The sequence below is a fragment of the Physeter macrocephalus genome, chromosome 6, assembly GCF_002837175.3.
Source record: "Physeter macrocephalus isolate SW-GA chromosome 6, ASM283717v5, whole genome shotgun sequence".
Taxonomy (NCBI): Eukaryota; Metazoa; Chordata; class Mammalia; order Artiodactyla; family Physeteridae; genus Physeter; species Physeter macrocephalus.
Window position 1 is genome coordinate 99,936,062 of NC_041219.1, and position 19,504 is coordinate 99,955,565.

General features: G+C 35.7%; 1 protein-coding gene across 2 annotated transcripts in view; it reads left to right on the forward strand.

The window, feature by feature from the left end:
• CPNE8 (copine 8) overlaps window positions 1–19,504 on the forward strand; it is a 321,663-nt gene that overhangs the window by 117,539 nt on the left and 184,620 nt on the right. For both annotated transcript variants that reach the window (XM_024122759.3, XM_024122760.3), the window contains exon 6: window positions 10,045–10,121. In XM_024122759.3, the coding sequence (XP_023978527.2) occupies window positions 10,045–10,121 (77 nt within the window). The remainder of the gene's footprint in view (window positions 1–10,044; window positions 10,122–19,504) is intronic.

Consider the following 19,504-nt stretch of genomic DNA (forward strand, 5'->3'; position numbering starts at 1 on the left):
CCCAAGTAGAATTGCTTAACATCTCCTTCCCCTTATATTTCAGGGTCAGTCTTCCTTAATCTCTTTCTGTCTTACATCTAGTGAGTCACCAAATCCTGCTCATTCTAACAAAGAATTGTTTCTCTTCTGTCTTCTTTCCTTACCGTTACTGCTTTAGTTCACATTTTCATCACTTTTCTCCTGGAGTATTGCATAGCTTTTTATAGTTCCTGTAGTTTATATTATCTCACATTTTAATGTATTCTCACATTATTCTGTTATATATCTCAAATATATATAGTAAGCTACACAAATTACTTAGTAAATGCCTGAGCTATGAGTGGATGAAGCGTGTCAAAAGAAGGAGGAAATGTGTTTTTGAATTGTTACAAGAATTGTTAGAGATAACTGCTTTGAATTTCTGCTAGATGTTAGCAACAACAAAAGCCCTTCTTTATTTGAAAGCATCCAAGTACAGATTTTAGGTAAAAGAGCATATAACTCATTCAACCCAAAAGGAATTCAGGAGGCATTTGAAAGACCAGAGAAACCAATAAACAAACTAGGTTTATTCCCTGAAGATGCAGTTCTTTAAAAGTATGGTTGTCTACATCTGCCAATTTTGAAAAGGGAAATAAAAACTGAAACCTTTTAGGAAATACTGCTAAGTGCCTGTGCTTGCATGTGGAGTACAGGCACCTATCTTTTACAAAAGGGATTTGGTAGCAAGAGAGACTCCTTGAGTTAACAATAATAAATTTTTTCTCTTTCTCATTTCTGATAATTTTGAAAGATACCACTTTCAGGATGATTTTATTTGGTTTCTGGTACTTAGGGGTCTTAAGTACCAGTCTTAAATTTTTGGCACTAATAAGGAAAATGGAGATATAATATAGAACTGTACCTTAGATTTCTAACATTGCAAATGAATACAAGGTGAGTAGATGAAGAATCAGTATAACTTTAATTGATTTTATTGGTGGTGGACAAGTTTTTAGTGAAGAAACATTATGACTTATGGAATCCAGGGATGTATTCCTTTAGATGATTTATCCATTTTATGATTCTCTAAGGAAATTGCTTTACATATTTCCATTTGCATAATTTAATTGCATCATTAATGAAAAGATTATTAACAGGCCCATAATTGGTGTATCTAGGACTCTGTTTGGTGTTCTGGAGCAGAGAACGTCGAAACTGTACTTTGTGTACTAAGTTTTCATACCTACCAGGCAATCCAAAATGCATTTATCCATTTGGTTGGTCTTGGAAGGTACCCACTACAGTTTTTGTTTTAGACAGTTAATTGCTCACTGGATTATTTCAGCCACAAAATACCAACCTTCAGTGAAGATGTGAGTGTTCTTCAATTATTTTCTAAATATTATATATATAAACTTCCACATATAGATCAGTTGTATTTGAAAATTTTATTTGAAAATTAATTAATTGTTCAGATAATGAAATGCATTTTTCATAGGAATAGATTTATAAGTGGGGAAAGAGTTTTTCATTAGAATATGTCAATTTAACCCATATATAACTGAACTGAATTCTAATGTATATTAACACAACCAGGTAAGCAATAAATATATTCCAGGCACTCTTCTAATGCTGGGAAATATAGCGATGAATAAGACAAACAAGATCCTTGTCCTAAAACAGCTTACAGTTTAGAGTTGGGGAAGTGGCGTATATAGATTTATTCAATAAAAACAAATGCAAATTAATGGCTAAGATAACTTATTTTTTATAGAATTTATATTAATAAGATTTTGATACTGAGAGAGGGTGACTCATGAAGCTAGTTAGCAAGAAGCTTATATTTCCCTCAACCAGGCAGCATGATTCTGCACCAGTTCTTATCCTGGGTATACTTATTACAGAGAAGGAGGGAACTATTGAAAATCTAGGGGAAGACATTTAAGGCAAAAGGAACAGTAGTGGGCTTCCCTGGTGGCGCAGTGGTTGAGAGTCCACCTGCCGATGCAGGGAATACGGGTTCGTGCCCCAGTCCGGGAAAATCCCACATGCCGCGGAGCAGCTGGGCCCGTGAGCCATGGCCGCTGAGCCTGCGCGTCCGGAGCCTGTGCTCCGCAACGGGAGAGGCCACAACAGTGAGAGGCCTGCATACCGCAAAAAAAAAAAAAAAAAAAAAAAAAAAGGAACAGTAGGGCAAAGACCTTGAGTCAGGAAGTAATTTAATATGTTGGTGTGACTGAAATATAGCTACCCTATATAGACTGAATGGTGAGGAAAGAAGAATGGAATAATTTGGAAAGGTAGATAGAATTCAGATGATGTGGAGATTTGTGGGCCAAAGTTTAAAGAATTTGGATTTTTTTTTATGGATTTCTCTGGAAGATTGTGTGATCTGATTTATAGGTTTAAATAAGAACTGGCAGCTGAAGTGGATAATGGGGTTGGGAAGCCCCAGTGTACAGGGGCCAGTTTCAGGTTTTACCCAGGGAACTCCTGCTGTTGTGAACCAACAGAGACCAGTTATAAAACTGCTGTTAATTTAGCTAAGTAAACAATATTTGGTAAGTATAGACCTTGAAGTGGTAAAAAGTGGCAGATTTGGAATATATTTTGGTGATATGGTTGCTGATGACATAGATATCAGGTCTGAAAATAAGAGATGAAGATAGAATGATTCCTAGGTTATTGGAAACTGGATAAATGAAGATACAGTTTATTGCCATGGGGTACATTGGGGAGGAAAGGACTGAGGTGGTGGGGATGAGAATAGAGAAATCAGTGGTCAGGGCAGGTTTATGTTATTTGAGACCCCAGTAAGCATCCAACTGGAGATATTGACTAGGCCATTTCTGGAGACTTGAGAACTGTCAGCCTATAGAGTTGGAACTCAATGAAATTATATTAAAAAGTATAAATGGAGAAGAGAATAGGATAGAACCTTGGGGGAACTTTAGCATTTACAAATTTGGTGGGAAATGATTAGCCAGAATTATCATTTAAAGAGGCTAGTCAGGACATATCACTTTCTAGTTCAAATTAATTTTCCAGTGGCTTCCTTCCACACTTGAGACAGAATTCACAATCCATCATGGGCCCTTGGCTCCATCCTCTCCTTCCATTTTCTTCCTTGCTCATTCTACTCTAACCCCACTGGCCCTCTTGCTTTTCCTTAAACACCTTGTCTCAGGGACTTTGTTCTTGCTTTTTCACCTACCTACCTATTGTCTCAAATGTTCACATGGTTCTTTCTGTTATATTATTGAAATTTCTACTTAGTTGTCATCTACTTAGAGGCCTTGCCTGACTGCCCTGTGTAAAAGAGCTCTCCATGCTATCCTCTGATGCCTTTTCAAAAATAACTTTCTTTTTTTTTTATGTAGCAAGCTTTCTGGTCTTTATCAGCTAATGAGAGCTAGCCTTATAAGCATATTCAAATTAAAGAATTTATGACTGTTGCTCAATAAATGTATTATGTTTCTATTTGCATTTTCAACATGGTGTTGTAGACTCTTAGACTTTGAGACAGAATTAGGGACAGTGCTTGAGGTAGTTTTGATGACAGTATCTTTGGCACTCATTACGTTATATTAGGTGAGATTGTTTGCATGTAAAACTGGCCCTCACTCAGGGCTTAGTATTTAATGACATTGTGTGATAGTATTATGTTTATTATTTAATAATGCTATAATATATATCATATTATTTAATAGTACTATATAGTAAGCTTTCTAGTTATTTAGCCTGTTGACTGTATCATTATGTTTACCAGCAGTGAGAATATTTACTTAACATTTTTTGTTAGCATATTACATTTCTCACATCTTTACTGATGAGAACTAACATCTAGACAAAAAGTGATGTGCCTCTAGAAGGTAAATATTTTCCATAGATTTGTAATAGTATTTGTGAATAGAGTAGCTTTATTCTTAATCTATAAATAGTATGGTTCACAATTTAAATATGTATGTTGTTGATAATTTTAGAAAATTGGTTAATTTTGATCAATAACTACTCATTCATTGAAAGATTAATTTTCATTCAGTGTCTTATTTAACTGCCTTCATTTGGACTCTTATGAAGCAAGAAATATTTTGAAAATCAACAACTGTATAATTAATACATATTAATGTATGTATTACATTAATGTATAACTGTATAATTATACTCTTGTATAACAAGAGTATAATTTTGAAATTATATTTGCAATTTAGCTACTGATGTCTAAGTTTAGAACTATTAATAATAATGTGTGAGAAATTCTCTCATTTGTGGAAAACATTATATGAAGAAACACACTGCACATGGACACACACACACATATATATGTATGCATATTCTTGAAAATTATATGGAACTTTGTATGATATTTTGATGATACTGGTAATATGTGTGTAGTAAGAATTAGTCCTGAAATAGGTGGAGGAATTATTTTTCTTTGTATATACTTTTTACTGTTTATATTATTTCTGTGCATTTAAAAAATAAATTTCAGGAGTGGGTGGGAAAAAAAAGAACTTTGTGTTAATTTCTTGGAGGTAGGATTAGCATTTTTGCTTTGTAGATAGATCCATTCATTAAAAAGACAAATTCTTGATTGAAAAAAAGGTGTATTATTATAATGTTAAAATGGGACAAATTATTTTTATTAAAATATTAAATCGAATTGCTTCATGTTGAGTTTGCTTTATACCCCAAACAGCACAACCATTAAGAAAGTAGGGGCTTCCCTGGTGGTGCAGTGGTTGGGAATCCACCTGCCAATGCAGGGTACACAGGTTCAAGCCCTGGTCTGGGAAAATTCCACATGCCGTGGAGCAACTAAGCCCATGTGGTATAACTACTGAGCCTGCGCTCTAGAGCCCATGAACCACAACTACTGAGCCCAAGTGCCACAACTACAGAAGCCCACATGCCTAGAGCCCGTGCTCTGCAACAGGAGAGGCCACTGCAATGAGAGGCCTGCACATTGCAATGAAGAGTGCCCCCCCCCCGCCACAACTAGAGAAAGCCCACTCACAGCAATGAAGACCCAACGCAACCAAAAATAAAATAAATAAATAAATTTATTTTAAAAAAGAAAGTAGGAAAGATTACTGAGCAAAGAAGCACCATTCTTGATTATTATAAATGATTGTCATATTAGTATATAGTTAATAATATAACTAAGTCACTCCTCAATCTCTATAGTTGCTGTGATTAGTATGAATTAATTAAATATAGAGGAAGTCAGCAATATTAGCAGAGAGTACCAATGGTAAATATTAGTAAATAATGCTGACAATAAAATTTCACAAGTTATACAAACTTTCCTCACCAATTTTTTTCCACAATGGTTAAAATTTTATAAAAGCGAGAAATTTTGTATCATTTATTTTCTCTTGCTTTTACTGGCTTAGTGTGCATGTGCTTAAAAAAGCTAAATGATCACAAAATGGGTAAAAGCAATAAGTGGAGGCAAATCATGACTCTATCTTATCAAGAATGAATGATTAACTCCTGAACAGTGGACTGTACTCAATTACTGTGCTGTGTTAAGACTTAGCTATCAATAACCCATTTGTCTTTTAATTTGAATTATATATTAATTAGAAATATTTTCTATGCTCATTCATCATTTTATAAAACAGGAAAGCCATTTAAAGATTATCTTTGTAGTTCTTTTAGGAAAAAGATGCCACACTATTCAATGCTTATAAAATTGTTTATGATACTGCTGATGATAATCTACATTCATTGGTTAGCTTTGTAATAGTATAGAAATGAGAAACTGTATTTACCAGTTAATATGAAACCACACCTCCTGGTTCATTATACTATTGTTTTAAAAATGTCATTCTTTAGATAGATATGTTTGTATGTATACTTGTTAACATTTAAGATAAGACACTTTTGGGTTTTATAACGACACTCAAAATGAGCATTTGTATTGATCATGAGTGTAAAGTGGTTTTGGAAAAGAAAATGTATTATTTTATACAGATAATTATAGTATCTCCAGTACTGGAATCTAATGACAAGTGGAAAGTTTTGTGTATGTAGTAATATTCTTTAACCCAGGAAAGTAGGGAGGAGAGAGGAGGCATATATTTATTAGACACTATGTTCCAAGCATTTATTTTAAGTGTTTTGCATACGTTATCTTACTTAGACCTCCCAACAATTTAATTGGCAAGTATTATTTACAAAGTGTATTTTATAGATTAGGATACTGAGGTGTAGAGGAATTAGTAAGTGTTTCAGCCAAAATACAAACACAAGCAGTCTAGCCTCTTATAATTCTCACTCCTGAGGAGTATGTCATTCTGCTTTCCTAAATAAATAAATAAATGTATGTATGTAAAAAATCTTTTATAAAGAATATATAGGAATCATTAATAGGAATACCTAGCAAGCCAGCATACAAACCAACACAAAACCAGTTAATTTAATGCAAAGTAAATTACCTTTTTATTTGTGTGGAATTATTAGAGCACATAGCATCAGTGTAATTTTCATGAGTATAGATGTTTCTTGCTATAATATATTATAAAATGTAGATGGAAGGAATTCATTAGTAAAAATTGGTACAAATGAAATTATAAAGTAATAATGCCAGGAGAGTAGTGCATCTTCAGGACAATGAAAACTTCCATTTGGAACCCTCCTGGATTCTTCCCTATGTGTCTTTCCATGGCTAACTTTAATGTATCCTTTCCCTGTAATAAATGTAAATGTGGGTATAAATAAAAATAAATAAATTCTAAAAAAATTAGGATATTATGCTGATGCATACAATTAAAGTAGACATTCCTCTGAATATTAAAAAGAAAGAGAAGAGAAACATAAATGTAGAGTAATCAGCTGGAGTCTGATAGTACAGCAATGTTCCCTTGGATTTTGAGTTGTGTTATGCTAGTAATAAAACTAGATTTAGATTGTTATGGGAATAATTCAAACACTTCCTCTGATTTGCTAAGTTTTTTTAAAACTACCTATGCAGTGTGAAACATATTATTATGATGCTTTGTATTGCTATACTCTCTGTTTGTTTGTTTTTCTTGTCTCCTCTACTGCTCAGTGATAAGCCTTCCAGTTTTATTACTAGCATATTGGATTTAGGGTAATATTTGGATACTTTTAAAGAGTGGCAGAATGCATCTTATATTGTTATATTGTTATATACTAACAATATGGTTTATAGTCATTTAAGCAGATTTCAAAACTAAGTTCTATCTGTGTATTACTTAGATTATAAAATAATAATGAATACATTTAACAAGTATTCATGGTCAGTTTTTGGAAAGCCCAGTAGTTAATATGATTGAATAAATTGAAACATTTCTGAATTGCCAGCCACTGTAAAGTGGATTTGGTCTATGTGTGTGTTAGAATTGTAGAAAAGTGCTTGGATTTATACTGAAAGTTCTATTATGACCTAACTATGGTGGCTCATCAACTGGAATACAACACTATAATAAGAAACAGTAAAGCAGTGTCTATTATAGCTAGTTTTTATTTCTATCTTTATCTAACTATAGAACACATATCTAAAAATATCCATTAAGGGGCACTAATTATATTACTAGTATTGTGTAAAATTCATAGTAAATGTGGACCATTGAGACGACAAAAAATGGATTCACTAGAGTTTTCCAACACAAGGAGAAGTAGACAAATATTAAATATTATGTACTAATTTTTGCATTGTGAGTAGTAAATGTGTTGCTTAATTAGGAATACACAAACATAGGCAGATGTAAAATAATTACATAGATACCATAAATATTTAGGTACAAAGAGTGCAATAACTATAATGTGTGCAGATGCACACTATATCTTTTTGGAGCATATTTTATTGACTTTATTATTTTTATATTTTTTTTGTTCATCAATGATGAAAACAGAACAAATGACATCTGTTCTGTTTTCTTGAGTCATTACAGCAATGAACAGCTTTTACTGAGACTTGTTACTCCATTGGCCAAATCCATTTAATATGTCGTATGAGCAGCTGTCCATCAATATCAGTATCCTTAGGAAAGATTTCCAGAATCCCCATGTATTTTTTGCTGCTGACTTACAAGACCAATGACATATTCCAGATCTTTAGTATTAAGCTCCCTCTATGTACCATGAGACTTCGAAAAAGTTACGTTTGTTTTAAAAAACCCATAAACATATTTATAAAGTCTTTTATGAAATTGGGAAAGACGTTATTTTTAAGGATATTTAATTTAAATATGTCAAGGCTTTACCTTAAGTAGTTTTTGCTTACTCAAAAGCAATATTTAAAATGATTTGTAATTTTATGAAGTTATTGCCATTCTGTCAGCCATCAAGTTCCAAATCCAGATTTATTTTCTGTTTCTCTCTCCCTCTCTCCATTGCCTTACCCCCGACCATGTGCAAGTACAGCTTACACCAAATCCTGCCATTTTTCTGTGCACTGTTCCCAAGCATTTGCTACAACTTTAGCTTGGGCATTAACACTTTGCTTCTTATTAACTACTGTGACCTTCTGATTGATCTGGCTTCCAGATTTTTCTTCACTCCTCAGTCCATTCTGCAAATTGGTATCTGAGTAATCTTCTAAATGCACTGTTCTAATGGTGTCCCTGAATTGCTGAAACGTTGCCAGTTGCTTCTCATTAATCTAAGGCAACTTTTGTTTTTGTTGTTACTTGGCCAAGAGGGCCCTCCACAGTCTTGATTCTTTATCTCTGTTTCTGTCCTTTATTTGAGGTCTGCTCTTTTCTCATTACATTCTGGCCTGATACTCTGATTTGTTCTCTAGGACTCAAATGTTCCAACTGTCTTCTATCCATGATCTGATTCCTACCTGGTTCTCAAGGCTTACTTACTTTGGGAAAATATTCCCATGACTATCCTAGTCTACAGTGTTTTTTTTTCCTCTCATGAGACTTATAGCAACTTACTCTGAATAACACAGTTTTTACTTTTATGGCTTGTTAGGCATTTAAAATTTTTATTTAGTGAAACTTAAGACAACATTTTGTTTGCTGTCATTCCTCTGCCCATCCTTCTTAGGGCTTTTCCTAGGCCAGTTCACAGTACAATTTAGGGAGATCTCCCACTTTCTCCTTTAGGACAGCTTGGATTCTTACACAGGCTATGCTAGAGAGAGTGCCTCTCCCTGAACCACCTCTATATTTTCTTGACCCACATATCCAGATGGTGTTGGAGCCCTTATTTTATTGACATGAGAAGTTGCATTGTATTTATGATATGTAAATCCTTAGGCAGTATTTCAATCTTGAATCAGAATATCTGTGTTAGTTCTGACTCTGCTATTTACTGACTGCTTAAAACATGAAAGAAATAACCTCCTAGATGATTAGTTTCTTTATATATGAAATTTAGTATTAGTAACAGACCTCTCATTTTGCAAAGTTATTCTGAGTCTTGAAAATAAGAATCATCTAGTGGTACATTAATAACTTTATAATGTATTATACTTAACCCATTTTTAGGCACTTAATATATGCTAATATTATCTCATGCAATAACTCATTGAAACCTCAGAATAGCTCTGTAAGGGCGTGACTACATGTTAGAGGAAACCGGAGAGTTTAATAACTGCCACAGTCACAAATGGTCAGTGGTGGTACTGGAACAGACATCTGGAAGTGTGGCTCTGGATCCTAGTTGTAGCCATGATGTCACACTGCTTCTTTGTAAGTATCACTGTTAGTGCTGGACATAACTGCTCTGTGCTTTCATGATTTGCCTTCTCAGCCAAAAGTTTAGAAGTTTCAGAGTCATCTCAAGTGAACCCAATTGTGTATTCAAATCATGGAACTTTTTTCCATTTTCATTTTAATTTAAAAAAGAGAAAGAAAATAAACACAATGTCTAAACACTCTTAATAACAAGCCATCTTAGTGATTAAAGGACAAAAGGCTGTGAAAACTTAGGGGACAATCACATGCTAAAATGAGTGCATTTTCAGCTTATTTTGTTTATTCTTGGAAGTTAGAGAATTCAATATTTTAGCAATGAAAACAGTGCAGATATGATGTACAAAATACATAGTGTAAAGACAGTTTGGGAACTTAAGCGCTTTAATCCTTTTATCTATTTTAGGACTTTCTGGGACAAGTGTTTTGTACATTGGGGGAGATTGTTGGTTCACAGGGAAGTCGCCTGGAAAAGTCCATAGTGTAAGTATGTTTTAATTTAGACAATGAAATGTTAACTCTTTATTTTCTGTTTTGGCAGTTTTGAACTGATAAATATGTGGTTGTAGACCAAAAGTGTGTTTTAAAATCTTAAGTTTTTTTCTTCCAACAAATCATTTTGACATTTTTGTAAAGGATAATTTATATTTTAGCTGTCATATGCCATGCTACAAAATCTTCACAAAATGAAATGAGCAGATTTAAGCCAGAAAATGTGTTGTTTTCCTTTTGGTTGTACTATTAATTCTTAGATGCAGTACTTTTTGAAGAAGAGATTTTACTTCTTTGGACCAGGGACTATATGTAGTACCACCTTTTATGTTTGATAAATGCATTTTTATGATTGAGATTTAATAATATTTTTTACTAAAAAATTGGTCTAAAAAGAAGGCAGCAAGTATGAAAATGTTAATAGAAGGTGGTCACTAAGAATTATATTTTCCATATTCACCTTCAATTATGGCTATCATGCTTAATTTTCAGATCAATTGCATGAGATGATCCTATTTTCTCTAGTTACATCCAAGGCAGAAAACAAACTCTAGACATTTTCTCTAATCCTTTCCTTTCCTTGTCCTCCTTCTTCCCCCATCCCTAATTTTGATTTTTTGTATTCACTTAACTGTTTTTAAAAATCAAAAGATCTAGGAGGGTCTAAGGCTATTGCAGAGCAAATCACAATATCTAAAGATTTGGGGAGTTTTGAAGTCTCTATCTTCACCAATTTTTTAAGAATCTCAAACTCGCAAAATAATTATGTCAAAACTTTACAAATCTATTCACCTTTGACATCAAACAGTTGAAATGGTTAAAACATCATTTTCACCTTCCGTGTATAAAATGGAACTTTATACTTAGTATCTTCTTCTTAGGCTAATAAGAAGTCTATGAATTCTAACTTCTTTTATTTAACTTTGATTATCTTAGAAAATCATTGCTGAATGTCAGTTTGAAAACTTTTGCATACCAATGATCTTTTTAATATTCTTTTCACATGTAATTTGTTTTTACATCATTGTAGGATTTGGAAGATTATGGTTTAACTATATTTATGCTCACTTTAATAAGTCAATGATAAGTAATCTATAAAACAAATATAGATATTTTTATTAAGTATACATAATTCTTATTGCATTGTGTAGTCTAGTAACGTAGGCCCATAAGCATTCTTAGATTACTAAAACACCCTTTCTTTTGTTGAAAAAATAATCAATATTATCTATACAATGCTACCATAAATATGCCTTTAATATTCTTCGAGAGAAAAAAGAAGTTAAAATGTAGAATTTTTATTTTAGAGCAACAGAATAGAGATTTTTATAGAACTTGCACTCATATTTTTAAATTGATAATTTTATTAAACAATTTTACATGATGTTATTTTCTCCATAAAAGGAAATCCTAACTCATTTCAGAAAGCTCTTAAATTCCATAGAATTTTTCCCAGTGGAAAATCAGCATTATATTAGTCTTGAAGCATGTTAAAAAGTTGATATTATATTGGCTCGGTTATGTGGTAAATAGAATGTAGTGTAAGATGTAGTCCTTGTTCAGGTAATTCAACAAGTCCTACTGGACAAGACCAACAGAAGCAAATTCAGGCTACAGGGTGAAGATTCCTACAGTAATGATTGGCAGAATACGCCAATGTAGGGAGTATTTGCCAGCAGTTGAGTCATAATCATTTTACATAATCAGAAAGGGTGAAATGCTCTTTAGATTTTTCTAAGCTTCTGCTGAGGTTAGGGTAGCACAAATGAGGCAAAACCTTGGAAACCTTTTCAGACAACATGGAGCTATTATAACTACATGCTTTACTTCATCTATAGGGTATTTTGTAATTTAGGCAAGTTTATTATGTGTTGATATTATAGCTATCTTATTGGAAAAGATATAATTTATTTAATTTTTTAAAGTATATGTAACTAATCTTATATTCAAAATCTCCCCCTGACTTTATTGGGCAATCTTACCAGTTAAATAAACATTAAGAAAAGGGCTTAAAGGTGGGCTTATTGTTTGAGCAGTGGGAAATTTTTTGATTTTCAAAGTAAGTTTAGCTAGGCAAGTGTTAGTACTAAATGGGTAATGAAGTGTAGAGTTTGAGTGTAGCAAAGAGATTGGCTACAAAAGAAAGAAGCAAAGAAACTAAGAATTGCAGAATGGTGGCCTATTACATGAGGGAATTAAATTAGATGCTTGAGATAAGGAGAACAGAGGAAAGAGTTGAAAGGGTTCTTAGGAGATTAATCAAAAATAAGACAATAAAATTGAATAGATTTAGCTTGCTAGTGGAAGGATATTTTGGATTTATTAATCAATCAGGTGATAATAATGATGTTCTCTTACCTGAGCAGTTACTCCAACCCAGGTGGAACCTGGATTAGATCAAACAAATACACAAATATTTTGTAGTCACCCACCCTCTTGCTTGAGAAAATATTGGCTTTTGTTCAAAACTCTAGCTATGAGGGGGGACCTTCAAGATGGAGGAAAAGTAAGACATGGAGATCACCTTCCTCCCCACAAATACATCAGAAATACATCTTCATGTGGAAGAACTCCTACAGAACACCTACTGAAAGCTGGCAGAAGACCTGAGACCTCCCAAAGTGCAAGAAACTCCCCACGTACCTGGGTAGGGGAAAAGAAAAAAAGAAAAAACAGAGGCAAAAGAATAGGGACAGGACCTGCACTAGTGGGAGGGAGCTGTGAAGGAGGAAAGGTTTCCACACACTAGGAAGCCCCTTTGCAGGTGGCGCCTGCAGGTGGTGGAGGGGGCAAGCTTTGGAGCCATGGAGGAGGGCGCAGCAATAGGGGTGTGGAGGGCAAAGCTGAGAGATTCCCACACAGAGGACCGGTGCTGACCAGCAATCACCAGCACAAGGGGCTTGTCTGCTCGTGCACTGGGATGGGTGGGGACTGGGAGCTGAGGCTTGGGCTTCGGAGGTCAGACCCCAGGGAGAGGACTGGAGTTGGCTGTGTGAACACAGCCTGAAGGGGCTAGTGCACCACACCTAGCAGGGAGGGAGTCCGGGAAAAAGTCTGGAACTGCCGAAGAGGCAAGATGCTTTTGCTTGCCTCTTTGTTTCCTGGTTATGGTTTAACTATATTTATGCTCACTTTAATAAGTCAATGATAAGTAATCTATAAAACAAATATAGATATTTTTATTAAGTATACATAATTCTTATTGCATTGTGTAGTCTAGTAACGTAGGCCCATAAGCATTCTTAGATTACTAAAACACCCTTTCTTTTGTTGAAAAAATAATCAATATTATCTATACAATGCTACCATAAATATGCCTTTAATATTCTTCGAGAGAAAAAAGAAGTTAAAATGTAGAATTTTTATTTTAGAGCAACAGAATAGAGATTTTTATAGAACTTGCACTCATATTTTTAAATTGATAATTTTATTAAACAATTTTACATGATGTTATTTTCTCCATAAAAGGAAATCCTAACTCATTTCAGAAAGCTCTTAAATTCCATAGAATTTTTCCCAGTGGAAAATCAGCATTATATTAGTCTTGAAGCATGTTAAAAAGTTGATATTATATTGGCTCGGTTATGTGGTAAATAGAATGTAGTGTAAGATGTAGTCCTTGTTCAGGTAATTCAACAAGTCCTACTGGACAAGACCAACAGAAGCAAATTCAGGCTACAGGGTGAAGATTCCTACAGTAATGATTGGCAGAATACGCCAATGTAGGGAGTATTTGCCAGCAGTTGAGTCATAATCATTTTACATAATCAGAAAGGGTGAAATGCTCTTTAGATTTTTCTAAGCTTCTGCTGAGGTTAGGGTAGCACAAATGAGGCAAAACCTTGGAAACCTTTTCAGACAACATGGAGCTATTATAACTACATGCTTTACTTCATCTATAGGGTATTTTGTAATTTAGGCAAGTTTATTATGTGTTGATATTATAGCTATCTTATTGGAAAAGATATAATTTATTTAATTTTTTAAAGTATATGTAACTAATCTTATATTCAAAATCTCCCCCTGACTTTATTGGGCAATCTTACCAGTTAAATAAACATTAAGAAAAGGGCTTAAAGGTGGGCTTATTGTTTGAGCAGTGGGAAATTTTTTGATTTTCAAAGTAAGTTTAGCTAGGCAAGTGTTAGTACTAAATGGGTAATGAAGTGTAGAGTTTGAGTGTAGCAAAGAGATTGGCTACAAAAGAAAGAAGCAAAGAAACTAAGAATTGCAGAATGGTGGCCTATTACATGAGGGAATTAAATTAGATGCTTGAGATAAGGAGAACAGAGGAAAGAGTTGAAAGGGTTCTTAGGAGATTAATCAAAAATAAGACAATAAAATTGAATAGATTTAGCTTGCTAGTGGAAGGATATTTTGGATTTATTAATCAATCAGGTGATAATAATGATGTTCTCTTACCTGAGCAGTTACTCCAACCCAGGTGGAACCTGGATTAGATCAAACAAATACACAAATATTTTGTAGTCACCCACCCTCTTGCTTGAGAAAATATTGGCTTTTGTTCAAAACTCTAGCTATGAGGGGGGACCTTCAAGATGGAGGAAAAGTAAGACATGGAGATCACCTTCCTCCCCACAAATACATCAGAAATACATCTTCATGTGGAAGAACTCCTACAGAACACCTACTGAAAGCTGGCAGAAGACCTGAGACCTCCCAAAGTGCAAGAAACTCCCCACGTACCTGGGTAGGGGAAAAGAAAAAAAGAAAAAACAGAGGCAAAAGAATAGGGACAGGACCTGCACTAGTGGGAGGGAGCTGTGAAGGAGGAAAGGTTTCCACACACTAGGAAGCCCCTTTGCAGGTGGCGCCTGCAGGTGGTGGAGGGGGCAAGCTTTGGAGCCATGGAGGAGGGCGCAGCAATAGGGGTGTGGAGGGCAAAGCTGAGAGATTCCCACACAGAGGACCGGTGCTGACCAGCAATCACCAGCACAAGGGGCTTGTCTGCTCGTGCACTGGGATGGGTGGGGACTGGGAGCTGAGGCTTGGGCTTCGGAGGTCAGACCCCAGGGAGAGGACTGGAGTTGGCTGTGTGAACACAGCCTGAAGGGGCTAGTGCACCACACCTAGCAGGGAGGGAGTCCGGGAAAAAGTCTGGAACTGCCGAAGAGGCAAGATGCTTTTGCTTGCCTCTTTGTTTCCTGGTGCACAAGGAGAGGGGATTTAGAGCGCTGCTTAAAGGAGCTTCAGAAATGGGCGGGAGCCATGGCTATCAGCGCAGACACCAGACATGGGCATGAAACTGTAATGCCGCTGCTGCAGCAACCAAGAAGCTTGTGTGCAAGCACAGGTCACTATCCACACCTCCCCTCCTGGGAGCCTGTAGAGCCTGCCACTGCCAGCGTCCCATGATGCAGGGACAACTTTCCCGGGAGAACACATGGTGCACCTCAGGCTGGTGCAATGTCATGCTGGCCTCTGCTGCTGCAAGCTCACCCCACACTCCGTACCCCTCCGTCCCTCTGGCCTGAGGGAGCCAGAGCCCCCGAATCAGCTGCTTCTTTAACTCCATCCTGTCTGAGCAAAGAGCAGACCCCCTCAGGTGACCTACATGCAGAAGCGGGTCCAAATCCAAAGCTGAACCCCAGGATCTGTGCAAACAAAGAAGAGAAAGGGAAATTTCTCCCAGCAGCCTCAAGAGCAGTGGATTAAATCTCCACAATCAACTTGATGTGCCCTGCATCTGTGGAATACCTGAATAGACAGTGAATCATCCCAAATTGAGGAGGTGGACTTTGGGAGCAAATATATAAATTTTTCCCCCCTTTTTCTCTTTTTGTGAGTGTGTATCTGTATGCTTCTGTGCATGATTTTCTCTGTATAGCTTTGCTTTTACCATTGGTTCAAGGGTTCTGTCTGTCCTTTTTTTGTTGTTGTTGTTTTTTAGTATAGTTTTTAGCACTTGTTACCATTGGTGGATATGTTTTCTGCTTTTGTTGCTCTCTTCTTTCTTTCTTTCTCTTTTTATTACTTAAAATTTTTTTAATAATTTTTTTAATAACTTTATTTTCTTTTACTTTATTTTATTTTATATTCTTCTTTCTTTCTTTTTTTTTTTTTTCTCCCCTTTATTCTGAGCCGTGTGGATGACAGGCTCTTGGTGCTAGAGTCAGGCGTCTGGGCTGTGCCTCTGCGGTGGGAGAGCCAACTTCAGGACACTGGTCCACAAGAGACCTCCCAGCTCCATGTAATATCAAACGGCAAAAATCTCCCAGAGATCTCCATCTCAACACCAACACCCAGCTTCGCTCAACAACCAGTAACCTACAGAGCTGGACACCATATGCCAAACAACTAGCAAGACAGGAACATGACCACACCCATTAGCAGAGAGTCAGCCTAAAATCATAATGAGGCCCCAAAACACACCACCAGACGTGGACGTGCCCACCAGAAAGGCAAGATCCATCCTCACCCACCAGAACACAGGCACTAGTCCCCTCCACCAGAAAGCCTACACAACCCACTGACCAACCTTAGCCACTGGAGACAGGCACCAAAAACAATGGGAACTACGAACCTGCAGCCTGCAAAAAGGAGACCCCAAACACAGTAAGATAAGCAAAATGAGAAGACAGAGAAACACACAGCAGATGAAGGAGCAAGTAAAAACCCTAACAAATGAAGAGGAAATAGGCAGTCTACCTGAAAAGGAATTCAGAATAATGACAGTAAAGCTGATCCAAAATCTTGGAAATAGAATGGAGAAAATACAAGAAATGTTTAACAAGGACCTAGAAGAACTAAAGAGCAAACAAACAGTGGTGAGCAATGCAAAAAATGAAATTTAAAATTCTGGAGAAGGGATCAATAGCAGAATAACAGAGGCAGAAAAACAAATAAGTGACCTGGAACATAAAACAGTGGAAATAACTACTGCAGAGCAGAATAAAGGAAAAAGAGTGAAAAGAATTGAGGATGGTCTCAGCGACCTCTGGGACAACATTAAAGGCACCAACATTCGAATTATAGGGGTCCCAGAAGAAGAAGAGAAAAAGAAAGCGACTGAGAAAATTTTTGAAGAGATTATAGTTGAAAACTTCCTTAATATGGGAAAGGAAATAGTTAATCAAGTCCAGGAAGCACAGAGTCCCATACAGGATAAATCCAAGGAGAAACAAGCCAAGACACATATTAATCAAACTATCAAAAATTAAATACAAAGAAAACATTAAAAGCAGCAAGGGAAAAACAAAAACACACAAGGGAATCCCCATAAGGTTAACAGCTGATCTTTCAGCAGAAACTCTGCAAGCCAAAAGGGAGTGGCAGGACATATTTAAAGTGATGAAGGAGGAAAACCTTCAAACAAGATTACTCTACCCAGCAAGGATCTCTTTCACATATGACGGAGAAATTAAAACCTTTACAGACAAGCAAACGCTAAGAGAATTCAGCACCACCAAACCAGCATTACAACAAATGCTAAAGGAACATCTCTAGGCAGGAAACACAGGAGAAGGAAAAGACCTAAAATAACAAACCCAAAACAATTAAGTAAATGGTAATAGGAACATACATATCGATAATTACTTTAAAAGTAAATGGATTAATGCTCCAACTAAAAGACATAGACTGCCTGAATGGATACAAAAACAAGACCCATATATATGCTGTCTACAGGAGACCGACTTCAGGCCTAGGGACACATACAGACTGAAAGTGAGGGGGTGGAAAAAGATATTCCATGCAAATGGAAATCCAAAGAAAGCTGGATTAGCAATTCTCATATCAGACAAAATAGATGTTAAAATAAAGACTCTTGCAAGAGACAAAGAGGGACACTACATAATGATCAAGGGATCAATCCAAGAAGATATAGCAATTGTGAATATTTATGCACCCAACATAGGAGCACCTCAATACATAAGGCAAATACTAACAGCCATAAAAGGGGAAATCGACAGTAACACAATCATAGTAGGGGACTTTAACACCCCACTTTCACCAATGGACAGATCATCCAAAATGAAAATAAATAAGGAAACACAAGCTTTAAATGATACATTAAAGAAAATGGACTTAATTGATATTTATAGGACATTGCACCCCAAAACAACAGAATACACTTTCTTCTCAAGTGCTCATGGAACATTCTCCAGGATAGATCATATCTTGGGTCACAAATCAAGCCTTGGTAAATTTTATATTTGAAATCATGTAAAGTATCTTTTCAGACCACAATGCTATGAGACTAGATATCAATTACAGGAAAAAATTTGTAAAAAATACAAACACATGGAAGCTAAATTATACACTACTTAATAACCAAGAAATCACTGAAGAAATCAAAGTGGAAATAAAAAATACAGAGAAAGAAGAACAAAAAACCCACAAAGTTAGCAGAAGGAAAGAAATCATAAAAATCAGGTCAGAAATAAATGAAAGAGACATGAAGGAAACGATAACAAAGATCAGTATAACTAAAATCTCATTCTTTGAGAAGATAAGCAAAATTGATTAACCATTAGCCAGACTCATCAAGAAAAAAAGGGAGAAGACTCAAATCAATAGAATTAGAAATGAAAACGGAGAATAACAACTGACACTGCAGAAATACAAAGGATCATGAGAGATTACTACAAGGAAATATGTGCCAATAAGATGGATAACCTGGAAGAAATAGACAAATTCTTAGAAATGCACAAACTGCCAAGACTGAACCAGGAAGAAATAGAAAATATGAACAGACCAATCAGAAGCACTGAAATTGAAACTGTGATTAAAAATCTCCAACAAACAAAAATCCAGGACCAGATGGCTTCACAGGTGAATTCTGTCAAACATTTAGGGAAGAGCTAACAACTATCCTTCTCAAACTCTTCCAAAATATAGCAGAGAGAGGAACACTCCTAAACTCATTCTATGAGGCTACCATCACCCTGTTACCAAAACCAGATAAAGATGTCACAAATAAAGAAAACTACAGGCCAAGATCACTGATGACCAAAGATGAAAAAATCCTCAACAAAATACTAGCAAACAGAATCCAACAGCACATTAAAAGGATCATACACCATGATCAAGTGGGGTTTATCCCAGGAATACAAGGATTCTTCAATATATGCAAATCAATCAATGTGATACACCATATTAACAAACTGAAGAATAAGAACCATATGATCATCTCACAGATGCAGAAAAAGCTTTAGACAAAATTCAACACCCATTTATGACAAAAACTCTCCAGAAAGTGGGCATGCAGGGAACCTACCTCAACAAAATAAAGGCCGTATATGACAAACTCACAGCAAACATCATTCTCAATGGTGAAAAACTGAAAGCATTTCCTCTAAGACCAGGAACGAGACAAGGATGTCCATTCTCACCACTATTATTCAACATAGTTT